Source organism: Elephas maximus, chromosome 18 (assembly GCF_024166365.1).
Source record: "Elephas maximus indicus isolate mEleMax1 chromosome 18, mEleMax1 primary haplotype, whole genome shotgun sequence".
Taxonomy (NCBI): Eukaryota; Metazoa; Chordata; class Mammalia; order Proboscidea; family Elephantidae; genus Elephas; species Elephas maximus.
In genome coordinates, this window is record NC_064836.1 from 77,260,750 (window position 1) to 77,281,611 (window position 20,862).

The following is a 20,862-nucleotide window of genomic DNA, read 5'->3' on the forward strand; positions in this document are numbered from 1 at the left end:
GATAACGAGGGAAAGAATGATTTAGTAATGAAGACATTTTAGCCTTTCTTGGACATAACAAGAAAAACCTTCAGGGCATTTTCCTATCTCACTAAAAAATCTAACTGGGAGGGAAAAACATCCCTGTGGAGCACCATTATGAGAGGCTCTGACTATGTGCTTGAAAAAATAAGATAAAAATGTTTGTAATTTTCTGCTTAAGGCATGACTCAAAATTACATAAAACAATACACTATTTTAGGCACTGGTTTTTGTTTTGATCTACTCCCCCATCTACAAAGGACAAGGATGGAAAATAATATCAAACAAATATTTGTGTCACTTCAATAAAAGTCCATATAAATTAATTGAAGAGATGTTTTAAAAATGCTGAAATTTATAGAGAGCCAATGCGCAGATCAAAATACAAGTGAAAAAAATAAAAGTGGAGTTTCGAGCCAACAGCTGCAGTATTTAGCAATCATTTCTTAGTACATCATCCAGAGGGCCAAGCTTCTTACTGCAAAAATATTTATGTAATAGAAAGAGTCTATGTGCAGTTTTCTGGTAAATGGAACCCACTCAAAACAGTCAGAAACACGTGGTAGCTATGTTTTTTTTTTCTTTTATTTTGCCAAGTCATAGTTTAAAAAAGACAAAACAAAGTGCTTGAAGAATAAAATTATTTTTGTAATTTGTTTTTAGATTAAAAGAAATATCTTCACACACACCAAAACAAAATAATTTGCACATTAACTGACTCAGAGATGAATGCCATGAATTAGGAGACTTGTCCCTCCCTTTCTCCCGATCACTACTTTTTTCAAGAAAAGTCATTTACTGACTTAAAACTTATGTACGAAGAAGGGTGCCTTGGCTAGTCTGCCCAGAAGCTCTCTCTTCTTCCTTGCTACAGTTAGTTAACGTTCCTCCTCCTTTCTTCTCTCTCCCTATCCCACTGGTGCAATGAACTCCAGTCTCAGATCACCCTCATTGTGCCACATCTCAAATTTAGTTGCCTGTTTCTCAACAAACCGGCCTTCTCTAGCAGTGTGGAAACAGGGAGAAGAAAAAGGGCAGCATCAGGGAGAGGAAAGAAAAAAGTAAATTCCCAATACTTCCATTCCAGGATTTTAGTTCCTGCCTATCAATCCCAGCATCACTGAACTACCTACAGACAAGAAAGAGAAGGTGATGGGGCAGCAGAAAGAAGAGAGAATGAGGAAAGTCACCACTATAAAATCCTTCTGATGACTCCCCAGCATTTGTTCAAGTTCTGGCCAGACATCAGGATAAGGGAAGACAAGAACAAAGGTAATAAGTATCCAGGGCTCTTACTTTTTTCAGTTCCTAAACAATCCTCAGCTTCATCTCCTGGTCTCTGTTGACTCCTTCTTTAAATCCTTATGAAAGTTTCACTATTCCAGACTCCAAATTCTGAGAGTATACCTTATCCCCTTTCAAATCTAACTCCGTCAAAATATACCCCAGCCTCAAATATTTGAGAAATAGAGTCAATGCCAATTAATCACCGAAATCATTGTTGCAACAGAACATACGTTCAGGTAATTCCAATATTAACAAAATGTACATTTTTATATAGAATATACAGACACACCTTAAGAAAATTGTTACTCATTGTTTTTAAGTGGTGTATTTTTTTTAATTGTGTAAAATTAAAAGATGTACTTCTCTATACATAAAACCAATTTTATCATATTTTATGGCAGATGTATTACAATATAGTCAAAACATTTAAATAATGAGTACAGAAACCAACAGAAAGAAAGAATCTCAGAAATACATAGTGACCAATAGCAGTTTTTTTTTTTTTAAGCTACTTTTGTACTTAACATGCTTTAAAACTTTAGGACTAGGTACTTTTTGGAGCCCTGTTGGTGAAGTGGTTAAAAGCTCAGGCAGTTCGAATCCACCAGCAGCTCCTTGGAAACCCCATGGAGCGGTTCCACTTTGTCCTACAGGGTCCCTATGAGTCGGAATCAACTGGATGGCACACGGTAACATCAGGCACTTTTTGGTCCACAGGTAAGATTTTGATTTTTGTTATGAAAAACTTTATATAGCAGCTCAACTCATTTTCCTCTCCCATCCTATAAATAATGCACACAAGCTAAGAGCAGTAAGGTACCGTAGAGAAGTAAGGGCCGCGTTAACATCAAACAGCTCATGAGAACATGTGCGTGCACGATGAGATGCAGCTTGGATAAGCTTTTAATTCACATGAAGTTTTCCTCATACCTTTACTATATAACTCTGAGGCGTTCTAGTATATAATATGCACACTAAAAAGGCATTCAGAATCCCTCCCAAAACAAGCTCTTCCTCAAAAAAGCAGTTAGGTTTCACGTATGAAAATTACTTTTGCTCTCTTCCTTCAGAAGGTTAAGGAGCAAAGCTACCATTTACAGTATCTCTGAATCATGTTAAATAAATGGAGTATTTATTCAGTGAAAGTATCAAAAACCTTTTTTGAAAAAAAGAGATTCCATTACAAAATGATCAGTATCAAGTAGCACAATTATTTTCCTAAAAGGTATCTTAATTCACTGAAAAAGCATAAGAAGATAGCATGTATACACCAAGGGGATAATCATGAAACAACTATAAAAATTGAAAATAGTCAAAAAATCACATTCTGGGGAGTAATTTATGCAATTTCTTACCCTAATGCGTAGGGAGAGGGAGGAGAAAAAGGAGAAAGACACAGCAGAGGAGGAGGAGGAGGAGGCTGGAGGGATGGAAGGGCGCGGGGGGTGCGGAGAGAAAGAGGGAAGGAGGATGGACCGGATAAGCAATATAAAACTTACCTGGAATAGCCTGGTAAAAATATCAAATTCAAAAACTGAAATGTAATCATTGCAAGTTAAATCAATTGTTGATTTTAGAGCCATCGCTTCCAAGCCAGAGCTAATTTGATGGACCTCATGAAGGCACTGTCTGAATACTTTCCATGGTACAATAGTTCTGTACAAAAAAAGAAAAAGTAATTAAGTGTCATTTAAAACATATTTTCTATTCAAACAGCACAATTCAGTCATAAGATTAATACAATGACAATGGTATTAAAAGGCAAATAGATGAGAATATTGTTCATAATTCAGTACATATACAATGGTTTCTGCTAACTGGATTATTTTCCACTTACAAACAATATGATAAAAATCTAAGTCAATTTTTCACTCAAAACAGTCCTTGGCTATGGAGGTATCTCTAGAAATACATCAGAAAGAAGGAATTAGGTCAAAGTCCTGTGTGTCAGAACCTCTTAATTTGTGTATACAAGGTTAAGAAAAAGGTCAGTTTACTAAAATCAAAGTTATATTCTCCCTCTATGGGGCAGTTCTGCTCTGTCATGTGGGGTCACTATGAGTTGGAATCTACTCAACAGCACACAACAACGTTTATCTCCTGAAAAAGTTACAAAATGATAGGTTCATATATTAGAATTATTTACTCACTGCATAAGAGAGTAATGTGTATCTACCATTTCAAGGCAGTTAAGATACAAAATTATGAAGACATTTCTGCCTTCATTCCAATGTTTTCTGCAGAGATGAAAGGCACATGCTATCTAACCTTTACCATTAACACAAAGGGAAACACAACCACACTGGCTACCTTATGGGAATGCAGTCGACATTTATTCATAAATTTATTAAATATCATGTATCAAAATTCTGAATAGGTAATGCATTTACATGGTTCAAACATTTAGAAGCTCAGAGAATGCCATCCAGAAAAATCTCTCTCCCCCAACCTATCCCCTGCCCGAGCAGTTTCCAGCATTCAGCCACTGTGTCCCTACCAGGAAAACAGGAAACACTCATTACTCATTTCTGAGTTAACCTTCTGGCTGTTAGGATGTTAACTGCCTATTCCTGAACGGGGGCGGGGGGCGGGGGGCGGACTGGACTTATATATGTGTATATATAAATATTTTTTCAATGACCATTTTCACAAAACGACAGCATAAAAGCTATATATACCCTCCACCCTCCTCTGATAAGACTGCAAATATGTAAACCTCAGGATTTTCTTCACCAGTGTCTCTTGCAAATAAAAGACACGTATTTTCTGGACTAAGTGTATACGGATTTCCTGTCTGGCGCCTTCTATGCCAGTCCTCTCTGAGGAGCACCACCATAAATACACGAATTTCATATTCTTTCAATAGTTACCTATAGCAGGGTTTTCAAACTTTATCACATTGGAATCACCTGGAAGGTTTTACATAGAGATCAGTGAGACCCAACCCCAGATATTCTGACTCAGTAGGAATGGGGTGAGGCCTGAGAATTAACATTTCTAACAAGTTCCCAGTTCATGCTGACATTGTTGGTCTGGGGATTATACATTTAGACCCACTCATCTACTGCATTTATTAATTACTTAGGCAAGGAAAAACTAAACCCGTTGCTGTCTAGTCGATTCTGACTCATAGCAACACTACAGGACAGGGTAGAATTGCTTCACAGGATTTCCAAGGAGTGGCTGGTGGACTTGAACTACCGACCTTTTGGTTAGCAGATAATCTCTTAACCACTGGAACCCTGGTGACACAGTGGTTAAGAGCTTGGCTGCTTACCAAAAGGTCAGTGGTTCAAAACCAGCAGCCACTCCTTAGAAACCCTTTGGGGCAGTTATACTCTGTCCTTTAGTGTCCCTGAGACAGCAATAGGTTTGGTTTTTTGCTTAAAGCAAGGTACTGTGGGAAAATGTCATTATGTCCTGTCCTTGCAGAACACACTTTAGAGGAAGAAATAAGACGTTAAGAATAAAGAATGTAGAGAGGTATATAAGGAAGGAACTGCTGGTTGATGGAATACACAGTAAGGGCTGAAGGAATCTGGGGGGTAGGAGAGTGGACTGTGGGAAACAGAATAAATGAATGGTGAGGTCCCAGTGTGGTAAGTCATAGTGTCCCTCCCCCCCATGGACCTCCTCCCACACCAGACCATGTAGAATTCCAAGGAGTGTTTTTTGTACTAATGTTACTTATAAATTGTAATTCTTGTATATCACTCCTTCTTTTTCTTTAGTTAGTACTTCATTCCCAAGAAAGTTATTGATATAGGTCCACAAATACTAATTAAAATGTTGTAGCTAAAACACCAGAAAATTGACAAAATCAGAGACCGTAAAAACACCGGAAGCAATGAAAATAGCAGCACTTGCTTGTAGCTTGCACAGACAAAAACCACATGATTCGATTCATCACTGTAATTGGGTAGATGACCGTTCTGACCTGGAGTTCATTAGAAGGTTCAAAAAGTAAATTAGCACAGAGTTTTCGCCTTGTAGGTATATTGATACGTGTAAGTTTGGCTTACGAAAAATGTTTTTGTTGTTTTAACTACAGGGATATTTTTATAGAAAGTAATAAATTTCTGCTGCAACACTGTACAGGAATTTCAGAGACAGTCATTTTGGTGTCACCCCTCTGGCAGTGCCACCCAGGTGGTCTGCACCCCGAAATCCCTCTAGTGACACCATTCAGTAAGGTAAACTTACAAGTCCATGCTGTATACGTAAGAAATTTTAGGTTTTATGTACCATTAAAAGGAAAAAAAAAAAAAAAAATGAGGCTTAATACCTCAAAAGGCTTTTCTCTATGTATGAAAAAAACAGGAAACCACAGAGAACTGAAGAAAGACACCACATCAGATGACATTTAGAAGAAACACACGTCAGATTCTGATTAAGGTTAACAAAATGCCACTGTTTTTTAAAAAGAACAAGGAAAACCTTTAATAATATTAGAATGCTATTGGTTTATGAGAAGTGTAAATACGCAGTCATGCTCAGCTTTGTTACAATCATCATTAAAGTAGTATCTTAGAAGTACACTCTTCATTTCCAAATTAAAGTTTTCAAATACTCAACACACACAAGGGACATACACCACGATGTTCCAAGTAAAAAACTAAAATAAGTGAAGACCTACTGTTTTAAGAATGTAATATTTTATCCCTTGTATGGAAAAGTTAAGGGGAATTTGTTTTGTGCATGAAGTATACGAAGCAAATATATTGCCAAAATATATACTTCAATACCTGTTACCATAATAAAGATTATCTTCACCAGTATTGAAGGCACTTACAAAATCATAACTCCTTTGGGCAAACAATGATTTCCCAGAGCAAATTCAAAAAATGTCCAGATTTCCAAAATTTTTGGTCTCACATACCGCTTCAAATAACCATTGTCAAAGGGACAGCCTGTATTTCCACAGTGCTTGAGAAGTACTTGGCCCTGCTGGCACAGTGCTTAAAAAGCCCGGGTTGGCAGTTCGAATCCACCAGCCGCTCCCTGGAAACCCTATGGGGCAATCCCACTCTGTCCCATGGGGTCTCTCTGAGTCCCCATTGACTCGACGGCAATGGGTTTTATGTAAGACTTTGTGACAGTTCGCTTCTGATCAGTCTGAGGTCCGGACAGACATTTACCAGAACCGTGATTAAGGGCAGTAACAGCCATTAAGAAGAAACGGCATTACTTGGTTAACATGTACGTAAAAGTCTGTGTGACAGACACCCCTGATCTATCGGCTGAGGGGAGCACTTCCCTCAGAGGGTGTAAGAGTGGGAGTGTGGTGATGTGTACGGGGTGCGCCTGTGTGGGAAGTGTTTTCATGAGTGAAGAAGAGAAATACGAACAATCCGTTCTGAAAAACTAACAAGAACAACAACAACAAAAAAACAGATTCTTCTAAAATTGTTATACTAAGGATCTGAGCTTTTCATGAAAAATTACAAACTGCTATCACATTCTTTCCCGAGATGTACGGGAGAAAGGACAACGGAGAGCAAGAATTTTACACCTTCGGTTTAACTGTGGCAATAAGACAGAGTGGCGGTTTCTATAACCTCTTCCCCTAGAGATCAACACAGAGAAAATATTAATGGCGTTTTTTTTTTTTTTTAACAAATATGTAGAAGTTTCAGTGTGCTGGCAGATACCTGGGAAAATAAAAGGGCCAAAGGGAAGGGAAAAATAAAGAAAAGAAACAGAATATAAAAGGCCCAACTAAGCTTCAAGTTCTCAACACAGAAGTCTTTTATTTCGTTTTATTTGCTACTTACAAGCATAAGCCACTTATTTACAAGCTGACTTAATTTACAATCCACTGAAAATCACAGGTAACTGCCAATTCACAAAGAATGGAATATAAGGCCAATAGGTGGCCAGGCACTTGTAACAACAATATGATTTCAGGATCTTCACACTTCCAGTGGAGTCCCCAGGTGACACAAACAGTTTACAAGCTTGGCTGTTAAAGACTGGAAGTTGAAGTCCACTCAGTGGTGCCTCGAAAGAAAAGCCTGGCAATCTACCTGTGAACAACAGCCACGGAGAACAGTTCTACCCTGACACACACAGAGTTGCCACGAGTCTGAACTGAGTCAACAGCAACAGGCTTTAGGGTTAGAATTCCGGTGAGAATAAGATCTGTCAATTAGTGAAGGCTTCCTATCTGCCAGTCATCAAGTTAAGGACTTGCCTGTGTTTGTCCCAGTAAAACTATAAGCCAGATGATCATGGTACAGATGAGTAAATCGAGGCTGAGAGGGATTACAACAAAGAACCCTTCCATGTGGCAGGCATTATGCAGGTTCAGAATACAATTACAAATAAGAGATCCCATCCAAAAGGAAGTCACAATCAACTACGTGGAAAAACACAGAAATAATGCTCGTCATGTGCTAAGAGTATCATAGAAAAAGACTCATGTGCCAGGGAAACCCCATGGGCTCCCTGAGGTCACAGATCGTATCTTATGCACTAAAACCAATGAGGTATACTGCTAAAATTTGTGTAATTTAATTAAATTCTGCCAGGGAAGGCAGGGAAGTGTTTCTTGGAGGAGGAGTCTAGAAATTTGACTGTGCTGTGCCACTAATAAAGAAATCTTCGGATGACTTGAAAGGCGAAAGCTCTACTCATACAATGTCAAGAGAATTAAGATCTTAAGGGTATTTTACAAATCTATCATGAAATAATGGCTACTTATCAGTCTACCAAAAAACAAGAGCAACTATCTTTCAAAATCTTGAAAGGTAAGGAAAATCAAACCAATATGATGTCTGAAAACAACACTGAAAAAGCTATCAACAGGCCAACAACTGACAAATCATTCAACCTTCCAAGTCTGTCTCCTCCTCCGTAAAAACTGGAGAAGGGCATTAAATTCCAATCTGAAAATTCTCCATTTTTAAAACAGCTGTAAAAGAAATGGAAGACATGTCAGGAGATTAGCTTTTTAAAAAGCTAAAACATTTTTATGAAACAACTAGTTCATAAAAGGCTATATAGGTGGAATACAAACATTCCACTTAACAGTGCTGTGAACATCAGCAAAGACTAGGGTGTTTGGAAACAGGAACTTTTGTATACTTCTGGGGTGAAAGAGAATTTACACAGCAATTCTAGAACCAATTCTGTAGCACATGTAAAAGCCTACACATTTTGACCCAGAAAGCCTACTTCTAGGAATTTTTCCTCAGAAAATTTTCTCAAGCTACAGCACATGGTAATGCAAAGCCTCGTCCACAAGTCTCTTCATTGCAGCCTTGTTTATAATCACAAAATATTCAAAACAAGTATGTTCCACAGCAGTAACAGGATGGATTATAGTATATCCACAGACTGGAATACTAACAATTAAAATTATTCAGAAAATATTTATCGCCATGGAAAAGTATCCACAGTATATTATTGTAGCATTTTAAAACTTCCACGGCCTTTATGATCCAATGCTAAACGCTATGTAGAATGCCTGAAGAGATCAACATAAACTTTAATTATAACTGGATTTTGGTAGAATTATACATGATTTTTATTTTATTTTATTTTCTGGAATTATTCATGGTCCTTAACTAGATCTTTCTATATTTCCAATAGGTTTAATGTATTAAAGGAATAAAAGGTAGACTAAAATGTTTGAAAATACATCAATCAAAGAAAGAACCAAAAACATAAATTCGAAACGGTTTGCATATGACATGGCTGTGTATATAGGAAATACAAAAGAATATACAGATTAAACTATGAAAAATAAGAAAATTCAACAGGGTTGCTGGTATTTATGAATACAAAAGCAGCTGTATTCCTAAATGCCAGTAATACACAATTAGAACACAGAGCTTAAAAAATACTGACTTTTACAATGGCATCTAAAAATATCAAATAGAAAAAAGGCTAATAAAAGATATGCAAAGATACAATGGAAACACACACACGCATGCACACATATACATACATACAGTGACATAAAAAATGTAAATATATACCACTTCAATGGATTGGCAGACACAATACTGTAAAGACATCAATTCTTCCCCAATTGATCTACAGATTCAGTACAACTCCAGTAAAAAATTCCATCAGGCATTTTTGTAATAGAAGCTGATCAACTTTCTAAATGTTGCAGGGAAATGCAACCTCAAGAATAACCAAGACAACCCCAAGTAAGAACAGCATCAACAAACACGATTTTTATATTGAGGCAGAGTGGCATTTGTGGTTGTGGTTGTTTAAAATCTATTCTAGCTCAGAAATATTAAATGTCATTTTGACTTTAAATGCAAAAAAAAATCTCCTTTATCTCTATTTGCCCATCCCTATTTTTTAGTTTTATCTGAACTTTGTCAGCAAAGTCACTTTAATGAACAAAACCAAAAAAAAAAAAACCAAACCCACTGCCATCGAGTCGATTCCGACTCATAGCGACCCTATAGGACAGAGCAGAACTGCCCCATAGAGTTTCCAAGGAGCGCCCGGTGGGTTCGAACTGCCGACCTCTTGGTTAAGAGCCGTGGCACTTAACCACTACTCCACCAGGGTTTCCATTAATGAACAAAGATATATATCAATACCTTTAAATTGACGGCTAGCTTTCTTCAGAAAAATAACATTCAGAAGATATTTGATATGTTTTGATTTTACTATGAGTGCACATTAGTACTGTGATTTGTATTAATCTGTTGACATTTTGTTTATATTTATCTCTTAAATCCCATCTTTTTTTTTTAAGTGACTATTTCTTAAATGATATGAAAATAGAATACGTTCTTTTCAGACCATCACTGCTACTCCACAAAAAAAAAAAAATAATAATATTTATTTATTTATTAAATAAGGGGAAAACAACTGCTTCCAGAAACCCACAGAAAAGGCATATCAAAAACACTAGGCAAATAATCTGCCATACAACAACTCATCTTTGGTAAAATGGTAACTATGGTTACCAAGGATATTCATAATTAAATCCACCCAATCTTCCACATAAATGAATATTCCTGGCTCTCATAAAGAAAAACACAGAAGTTAGGTATTTGTGATATTTTTTTTTCTTCTTTTTCTAAAAAGGCATAGCATTTTCTTCAGAGTGTAGAAAAACATTATTTCTCTGTGTACTGGAGAAGTATCATTTTCATTTTTACATTCTGAAACTTAAATCTAGAGCTGTGCGTATTTGTATTAGATTCCAGAAACAAGGAAAATATCTTATCATTATTCCTAATTTTCTCAATAATATCATCCATGTGATAAATCTCATGTTTCCTAAATGCTGGTCTCAACTCCTAACTTTACTGAAGGTAATAAACAATACATTTACTGTAGCCATAAAATTACTTTGTACATAATAATATTTATTTTCCAGCTTTAAAAATAAAGTTTACTGGTGGAAAGGGCTAAGAGGAGCTGTGACTACATTCCATAAAAATGTATAAAAATTCTACTTCCTATTTCTCCACTTAGTAGTCATTTACCACAGAATTCTGTTCTTGACGCTCATTTGCTCTTTTCTTTCTAAAGCACCACTGTTCCTCAGTGTACCGTTTCTGAAAGCTCCGTCGTACTTGGGAAATGCACAGGACACGGGAGATGCAGCAGCTCATGGGTTGCAGCAAGATGTCTCTGATCTACCGAGGTGAGATTAGGTGGAATTAGGGTATCACATACCCCAAAATTATTAAATCTGGTCATAGAAGGCTTAAGTCAGGCTTTAAAACAATCTTCCCTTCAGCATTAATAGTGCAACCTATCTTAACAAAGAAAATAATAAAACAAAAATTCTCATATATCTAAGTCAGCCAATTTAGGTTGATAAGCAACGGGTAAACTCTGCTACAAGCAGAAGTTAAATTGGCGCAAAAGAAAAATATCACTTCCAACAACACCTCTAAAACTCTCACAGGAGAATTAGTATATACAGTTGTGTACATAATATCTCCTAAAAAGTTCTTTTAATAAAAGAGACTACTGATAATTGCAAAATAACAAAGTAAAAACAATACTACAGAGGAAAATAATTATGATTCTGTTCCTACTGGATGAAAAAAATAAACAACATTCAAAATACGGAAGAACAGAAAGGTGAATTATTAGCACCCTATTAATGGAATACAAATCCCCATACACTGATTTTTAAAAAGCTTGAGTTACTGTACTACTGAGCCAGAAATATACATTTCTACCAGCAGAACATGATTACGATTGTAAAGAACTGTAAAGGATCTGGGATTCTACCCGACTTGTAAACTCACAAGTTAGCCTAGCCCAGTCGCAAGGATGCGGGCAGAAGATGCCATGTGCCTGGATAGAGGCCAAAGGCCTTTATTACTCACGGCGAGAGCAGTGGCTGAGGACCAACATTTTCCTGCACTTGCTCCCTGAGCCCTAATTCCCACGAGGCAATGCAGAGACAGCCGTGACATCTACACACACAGTGCGTTTTGTTACAGGAGAAGAACCCAGAACTGAGGGAGGCCGGATCTTTTACAGGGGGTGATAAGAATGCCTGTCCCTTGTTCTGGAGAGAAACACTGCCTCTGTCTTTCAAGGCTGTTAGCACATGTGCTCTTTGCTCCTGAATGAGAAACTACTTCTCTCCACCTTTCTAAGAGAGAGGAATATTCCAGACAAGGGTACGAACCTGGGCCTCTTTGAATCCAGACACACTCTAAGTACTTTGTAATAAATTAATTCACTCCCTAGATATTTTTCTTATGGGGCATCTTTTTTAATAAAATGCAATTTTAACAAAATGCAGTTTAAAATTCCTTTTAAATTAATTTGAAATAAACCTAACATTATAACAAAGTCGTGAATTATTACAACTAAAGCATTTTCAGAAGGGTCGAGTCATTAAGTTTCTCTAATATTAGCTACTCAAGAACAAGAAAAGAAGTAGCATATGAAAGAACTTCTGAGAAGGAGAGTATAAGCAGTTAAAAAATTCTGTCCCGATGAATTAAGTCAAAAATGATGAGATGATCAGAACTAAAACATGCAGAGGTACGAACATACTTTTTTTTTTTAAGTAGGGCCCTGTACAGAAGAAGTTTTTAAATGATAATTTAGAAACACATTTCTGGGAATTTTAGTAATTGGCTTCACTAATGCACATCAAAAACCCTTCGCATGGAGCCTACTGAGGCTTTGGTAGTAAGTGAGACTTGCAGAATGTTAAAAAGAGAAGAAAAAAAAAATAAAAACAGGTTATAAATTCTTCTTTGTAAATATATCTAATGAAAACTTTTCAAGTCTTTATCTAGTTTGGCTTCTCCATACCATTACCTGGTCCATCTCTCTCTTTAGATCCTGTTTTCCTCGTTTCTATAATGCATGCTCTCCCACATTTTTTCCCCCTACTTTCATGGCAACTTCTCCACTTCCTTGTATTTCCACTATGTGTATTTCATTTGGAAACCCTGGTGGTGTAACGGCTAAGTGCTACAGCTGCTAATCAAAGGGTTGGCAGTTTGAATCCACCAGGTGCTCCTTGGAAACTCCATGGGGGCAGTTCTATTCCGTCCTATAGGGTTGCTATGAGTCGGAATCGACTCGATGGCACTGGGTTTGGGTGTTTCATTTATCAGAAATTTTTCACTGATCTCCCCTTTTTATTAGCACTGCATCTTCTTTGTGGTCTTTATCAGTTACTCCAATGTTTCTCCTATCTTTCCAAGATTAAAAACTCAAATATCAAGATGATGAAAATGAGGAAAAGTGGCTCAGGTAAACAGAGCAATGAGTTTGAGGAGAGCACATTTAAAGGGACAACTGGTGCCCAGGTCCAGCCCACTGCTGTCCCATTAGAATTCATGTTGCCTTAACTCTCACTTTTTCAATGAAGGCCAGAAGTTTTATGTAAAATCAATACTTTCGAAATGTTAACAAATTGTTTTTTTTTTTAAAAAAAAAAAAAATAGTGCACAAGGCCAAGAAAACAGTCCACAGGCTGTCAAAATACAAATTCTGATAAATGGAGTGGCAATTTTAAAATCTCTATTCTGTATTATTTCCACAACCTTATGACTGTATATTCAACCTTCTAATATATAACTTTCCACTTGAATTTATCTATGCACGGAAAACTGATAATGCCCGGAACTCCACTTATCTGATTGCCCAATCTCTTCTTTCTTCCTATTTTCCTTATCTCATTGGCTGGCACCCTCTTGCTCAAATCACATTTCACTCCTATCTCACCTCACACATCTTTTTAATAATCAAGTCTTGCTAAATTTATCTTCATATTTTCAAAGTCATGGGCTTCTTAATTTACACAATGTCACTGCCACCTAGTTTTCTACAACGGTCTCCTACCTCTCTCTCCTATTTCTCTCCCTCTAATATATTTTTTTTAATATATGCAGCATTTCTAAAGTGAATCACAGGCCCCAGGGAGTATATGAGATGATCCTTCCCAAATGAGAATCTATTGAAACTATATTTGAATTTTCATAATTTAAAATTGCATATTTTATTGTGTCCTGTATTTGTATTATAAAGATATAAATGTACTTTATTTGTATAGTACAAGACCTGTATAATTTATACATGTGTGTATACATATGGATATATGGATGGATGGACGGATGGACAGATGGGTATGTGGGTGGAAATAGTGTAGTCAAAAAGTTTTCTGTAATAAATTAGGAATAAGGATATACAACCAAACAGGTTTGGAGACCACTGATCAAATCCATCCACATGTTAGGAAGAATGACCCATCTAAAATGCAAGTGTGACTACTTCTCTACTTAAAACTCATCAACAGGTCTTCACTGTCATCAGGTATTCACAGAAATAGTTTTAAAGGTGCAGCTTTGCATATGGAATAAGAAAGTACCAAAAAAGGAAGTGAAGAGGGTCAAAAATCAATAGAAGCGTTCCCCGCGTATTTCAGGAGACAGAGGCAACAGCTTCAAGCCCTCCGGTCCCCGACATGGAGGAGTGCCTGCTGCGGACCCTCAACCGTCACCTCTTACTCTGACTCAGGGTTCACCAAGGAACGTTCGGGGTACGACGGGGCTTCGCACTGAAGTATTTACAAGGGCCATGAGCATCCTCATCTGCCTGACAGTTGCATTAATCACTGTGAATTAATAAAAACATTTTTCTGGATTATAGATGAGTTTGTGAGCTCAGTTAATTTGGGTCCATCCTCTAAACACGCTCTTGAAATATCAGGCTTCAAGACTGAGGACCAGAACCACAACTACAGTGATTTTCCTGAGGTAAAGCGTCACTTTTTGAAGGGCTCTAAGTAAAAGGGAAGAGCGCTGGTGACACGGTGGTTAAGGCACTTGGCTGCTAACTGAAAGGTCTGCAGTTCAAACCCAAGAGCAGCTTCACAGGAGAAAGAGTGGCAGTCTGCTTCCATAAAGATCACAACTTTGGAAACCCTATGGGGCAGCTTTACTCTAACCTATAGGGTCAACAGGAGTCAAATTGATCTGATGCCAGAGGGTTAACTAAGGGTGAGAAGGGCAAAAAAAAAAAAAAAATTTTTTTTTTTCCAAAAGAAAGTGATGTGTGTCACCTGGAGGTTATTGCATACTTTTCTGTCTTTGAACTATAATAGATACCCCACACAATTCAGTCACCACTCACATCATTTCTCACTGAATAGATTTCAACATTTTTTAAAAACACATACACATCCAATTCAAGTACCACCTCCTCCATGGAACCTAAGGCCACTCTAGAAATAATTAACATAGTATTTGTGACATTCCTTGGGCACTTTTCTAACTGTACGGAGTCCTGGTGGCTCAGTGGTGAAGAGCTTGGCTAACCAGAAGGTCAGCAGTTCAAATCCACCAGCTGCTCCCTGGAAACTCTATGGGGCAGTTCTACATTTTAAATGTTTATCATCTTTGTATACTGACTTCCCCAACTTGAATACATACTACTTATAAGTAGAAAATTATAATTTGCTGTCTTGTTCTTTGCATCTAGGATCTTGTTACAATGAGTTAAACAAAATAGAACTGTAATAAGTATCTAAGTTTTATTTTCCATACTAATATAAAGATACTTCAATTTAAAAGAAAAATAACAGTAATGCTAGGAATTGGCTGAACAGCAGTATCACTAACTAGCTTTTCTCTGAGTTCTATTTCAATTCTATTTTTTTCTTTCTTTCTGAAGTTCCTTCTAAAAGTACTTAACTTCTATTCTGCACCTCCTTTTTTTATTGTATATAATGAAGTTTCCTTTTCTTTGACTAGAGAGAAAACCGATCTAGTGAACATGGTAGAAAAATTTCACACATTGGAAAGGTAAAGAAATTGTCTGTTCTTTCTTATTAAAAGTGAAAGGAAAATACAGGAAACCAAAGAAGGTCCATACCACTTCCCCAGGAAATCAAAGGTAGAAACAATGAACTGGGCTATAAATAGATCATTTTTTTCCTATGGTAAGCAGGACAGTTTCTTATCGTTCTCCCTACTTCTGTATTGGATGCACACAATTTTAGAAAAATAATTTGGAGGAGGCTTGCTTTTAGATCACTCCATCACACAAAGTCTAATATTATCGGTAGAATTAATATTAATAATTATCCTCATGGAGTTTAGAGCAAGGTATAAGGATTTAAACTATGCTCATTACATGCCAGGCACTGTTCTAAGTGTCTTACAGGTAAATCTGAGTTCATTTACCATCACAGCAACCCTAGACGGCAGGTATTATTATCCTCTACATTTTATAAACGAGGCACTACACGTGTGGAGGAATTACACAGCTTGCCTGAAGTCACAAAGCTGGCTAATGAGGCAGCCAGAACCTGATCACAGTCAGCCTGGCTCCAAAGGCTGCGTTTGCGTTACCTAACCACCAGCCCTGCTGCCTCCCCACCAAGCAAGCAAGTCTCTCTCTCACACACACACACACACATGATCTCACGTGTACCTCTGAGCAACTCGTTTGGATTAAATTAGCAACAGTTCCTGGAAGTCTGTATATGAGATCCTGTGCTGAGCTACTTTAGGAAGCACGAAGATAAATAATCCTGATTTCGTAGAGTTTATAGTCTAATGAAAAACAAGATAAATATATAAATTATTTCAATAAAACAACAAAAATAATAACAGCACAGGGCAACCAAGATCTTAGAGGAGTTTAAGAAGAGATCTAGTTGTAACAATAAGGCAAAGGATCATAAGGGAGATGAACTTTGAAAACTCTGAGAGATTTTTAAGGACTTGTATGCCAGAGATTATAAAAAATTTCAAGTAGAAGGACTCTATGAAGACTTAGAAACCTGTAATTGCTGAAGTATCATGAAAAAGCCAAATCAACTTGACTGAAGAACAAGACATAAGTAAAAGCATAGAGAGCTTAAAAGCTGGAAAAATGCATCCATGTACTCACCCACTCAACCAGCCACCACTGAGCGTGTTATGTGTACGCTCCCCCAAGGACTTATTCGATAACCATTTCAAGACTGTTTAAAGATTATACTGAAGATAGATCTTGCATACGTGAAAGCACTGAACAAAGAGTTTGACATAATAAATGTGTCTAATTTTACTAATTTTTTATATAAAAAGGTATCAAGGAGGTTTCACAATGGAACAAGGAAGATACAAATATCTTATTTTCAGTCCCATATAAATTGACCAAAGTACAACTGCTATTGTTGGGTGCCGTCGAGCAGCAACTCCACAAGACACAGGAGAACTACTCCCATAGGTCCTTCTTGGCAGTAACCTTTAATGGGAGCAGATCGCAGACACGGGAGAACTACCCCCATAGGTCCTTCTTGGCTGCAATCTTTAATGGGAGCAGATCGCAGACACAGGAGAACTACTCCCATAGGTCCTTCTTGGCTGTAATCTTTAATGGGAGCAGATTGCAGACACGGGAGAACTACCCCCATAGGTCCTTCTTGGCTGCAATCTTTAATGGGAGCAGATCGCAGACACAGGAGAACTACTCCCATAGGTCCTTCTTGGCTGCCATCTTTAATGGGAACAGATCCCAGACACAGGAGAACTACTCCCATAGGTCCTTCTTGGCTGCGATCTTTAATGGGAGCAGATCGCAGACACAGGAGAACTACTCCCATAGGTCCTTCTTGGTGTGATCTTTAATGGGAGCAGATCGCAGACACAGGAGAACTACTCCCATAGGTCCTTCTTGGCTGTGATCTTCAATGGGAGCAGATCGCAGACACAGGAGAACTACTCCCATAGGTCCTTCTTGGCTGTAATCTTTAATGGGAGCAGATCACAGACACAGGAGAACTACTCCCATAGGTCCTTCTTGGCTGTAATCTTTAATGGGAGCAGATCACAGACACAGGAGAACTACTCCCATAGGTTCCTCTTGGCTGTAATCTTTAATGGGAGCAGATCGCAGGGCTTTCTCCAGCAGAGTGGCTGTGTGGATTCAAACCACCAACCTTTTGGTTAGGAGCCTAGCACTTAACCAAAATATGATAGAAACACAAAGAATGGAGTATTTAGAGCTGAACATGTAAGAGGGTGTGTATTAGTGAAATCCTAGAAAAAGGGGTTTCTGAACCAGACTTGAAGAAGGGTGTCAAAATTCTGGGGAGGTAGAAAAGAAAGGAGAAGAGAAGTATTTGAAGAAGTAAGAACTGATTAAAAAAATCAATTTGTAGATAATCACTTCAAATTAAGTAGAGGTATATATCTTCCATCCATCCATCCACACATCCATTCAACTATTCAATAGACTGTCAATATTTATTAGTGCCTACATATTCCAGGAAATGTGCCATGCTCCAAGAAACAAGAATAGCCAAGACACAGTCCCTGCCTTCTAGGCAGCTTTCTAGTCTATTGGGAAATACAGTCACGTCAGCAGTATATTGCGATCTAGTATGATACATGTGAGCACGGGTACCTGGCAGCATAGAGTAGTGATATCCACCTCAGATTAGGGTAGTGAAGGAAAGTTTACAAGGAGGCAACACTGTGCAGTACAGAGGTGACTAGCTTCCCAAGCAATTGGTGCAAATTAGGGAAATAAAGGCACCAAGGTGTGAAAAAAAAAAAAGTACGTCAGGAAATAAGAGTGCTGAGTACTTCTTTGTTTCCTGGAGGATGAGCTGAGTACAAAGAGAAGCCAGAAAAAGCAATTCCTAAAATTTGTCATGTAAATGAGATTTTTAGACTTTAATCCAGAATCAATTAGGATTCATGAAAGAACTTCAGGCAAGAGGTTGGCATGATTAGCTCTGTATTTAGAAAGCTCCCTGGTCGTACTAAGCATCACTGGATAGGACGTTACTAAACAGAGGGAGACCAGGTGCAGTAATCCAGAGAAGCACCTGAAGTAAAGATGAGGAGAAAAGGACACATAAGAGGATTATTCAGAAGCTATTAATCTATGGTGCTTGTTGAATATTGATTTGACTGGACATTCATATCTCAGTCTCCTCAGTGTCAAGAAGTGCACAGCATCTGTAGTTCAGGAACCACTGCCTGGCTTGTTAGAAAAATAACTGTCACCCAGAGACCAGTCACATTAATGTGTCATTTTATTCTTTAAACAGGAAATAATAGTTTCTGGCCTCACGCTCTAAAGTTTCTGGATGATAAACTACTATTCCCTAGTGGTCAGGTTCAGTTTGGTACTGGTTTTATTTTGTAGAACATATTTATTCATTAATGCCACTTCTCTTTTCCTACATGTTTCTACCATATCCTGGGTCAAAAGACCAAGAAGGCAAAAAGCAGGATTGAACTATTAAAAGATGAAATGAATTCATATAAAGATGTAATAAATGCAGAACTTCCCCACCAGCTTGCCCTGACGCACTAGTGCTCTTGTTGTTGTTAGTTGCCATCGAGTCTATTTCGGCTCATGGTGACCGTGCAGTGTAGTTCCACTCCATAGGGTTTTCAAGGCTGTGATCTTTCAGGAGCAGGTTGCCAGGCCTGGCTCCCTAGATGGGTTCAAACCCTTCAGCTAGTAGCTGAACAATTAACCATCTGCACCACCCATGACACACTAAAACAAACCCACTGCCACTGAGTCGATTCTGACTCACAGCAACACTATAGGACAGAGTAGAACTACACCATAGGGTTTCTAAGACATGGCTGGTGGATTTAAACTGCCAACCTTTTAGTTAGCAGCCTTGGCTCTTAACCACTACGCCACCAGGACTCCCTAACAGACTACAAAACACCAACGGATTGCTGTCAAATTGATTCCGACTCATAGCGACCCTATAGGACAGAGTAGAACTGTACCCACAGGGTTTCCAAGGAACAACTGGTGGGTTCAAATTGATGACCTTTTGGCTAACAGCCTGAACTCTTAACTGCTCTGCTGCCAGGGCTCCCTGACACACTAAGTGTACTAATACCCTCAGTTAGGGCACCTGGAGCCTCTCCACCAATGGGTGTGGGCCCTGAGCAGAGAGGTGGGCTCTACCACACATATCTCCAAAAAGGCTGAGAAGCACTGAACTGAGGCATTAGGCATATGACACCTCAAGTTTTTTTGTCTTCTCCCTGTTTTTACGAGTTCTCAATCCTAAAACTGCCTTCAGAAGTTTTTCAAAGACCTCTGAATAGCAGCTTGTACCCAACTTTAATTCCAATATTTTCTTCTTGACTGTTCCTTTTGTAAAGAAAATCACAATAGTCCTAAATTAAGAGCTACTTTATAAAAATCATAATTTGTTTGGCCATTTTTGGAACCAACCTCTCAATCATTCTGTTTCTGGGAACAATGCTTCTTTCAAATTAAAAGCATTGGTCAGGTCAAATGAAAGCATTCTCTCATGGCCTCACTGTGTAGTGGGGCAAACAAGAGGAACGCTTCAACAGGAGGACTAGGTCATGGGAAAACACAACTAGTGTTAGAGAATAATTAAAATAATTCAACCCTTTGAAAGGTCACGTCATTCATTCATTTGCTCATTCATTCAACAGAATATCGTGGGACTACTGGGTGAAAAGCTATGGAGAATAAAAGCACGGTTTCTCTAATGATCTAACAAAAGAATTATTAATTTTGATGACTAAAAACAGCTTGACATTTGGCTCTCATCTCAAATATAAACATGTTAAAGACAAATTAAGCATATTCCTCAAATCTGAAACCAAGGCACAGAGTTAAAATGCTCTGGGAGGCAAGCGGTGTATGTACCCAGTATTTCAAGAACCCACATTTGATTTAGTAGTGATTTCACTCAGGTATCAGTTAAACAGAAATTTCAGCCCCTTGATGTCTGCGGTTATAAATAAGCAGAAATAAAGATGTCTCAAAAGTATAATTCTCTGTGGCTTGAGGTGCCAGCAAAACAAATTCCCTTTTGAAAAACGTGTGAGCAATCTTTCCATCTTTCACTGACCTTACGACAAGTCAACAGCATTTTTTAACTCACCAGAATTTTCAGTTTTCAAAGAGAAATACCACAGACAATTTGACCTGGAGATTTTCTTAAAGTTTTGAGATACAGTTAATTTCTAACGTTATCGACTGGATGCTTTAAGGGCACAGTGCTACAGGAGCTGCGGCTGCAAGAAGTCCAGTCAGTTCTCACGCCTGAGCTCCTGATCCCTCTCTGCTCTCTCCCATTCA

The 20,862-nt window shown here is 38.0% G+C and overlaps 1 protein-coding gene across 4 annotated transcripts in view; it reads right to left on the reverse strand.

Annotated features, from left to right (window-relative positions):
• Positions 1-20,862, reverse strand: part of CBLB (Cbl proto-oncogene B) — a 135,619-nt gene that overhangs the window by 103,761 nt on the left and 10,996 nt on the right. For all 4 annotated transcript variants that reach the window (XM_049858191.1, XM_049858189.1, XM_049858190.1 and 1 more), the window contains exon 2: positions 2,808-2,964. In XM_049858191.1, the coding sequence (XP_049714148.1) occupies positions 2,808-2,964 (157 nt within the window). The remainder of the gene's footprint in view (positions 1-2,807; positions 2,965-20,862) is intronic.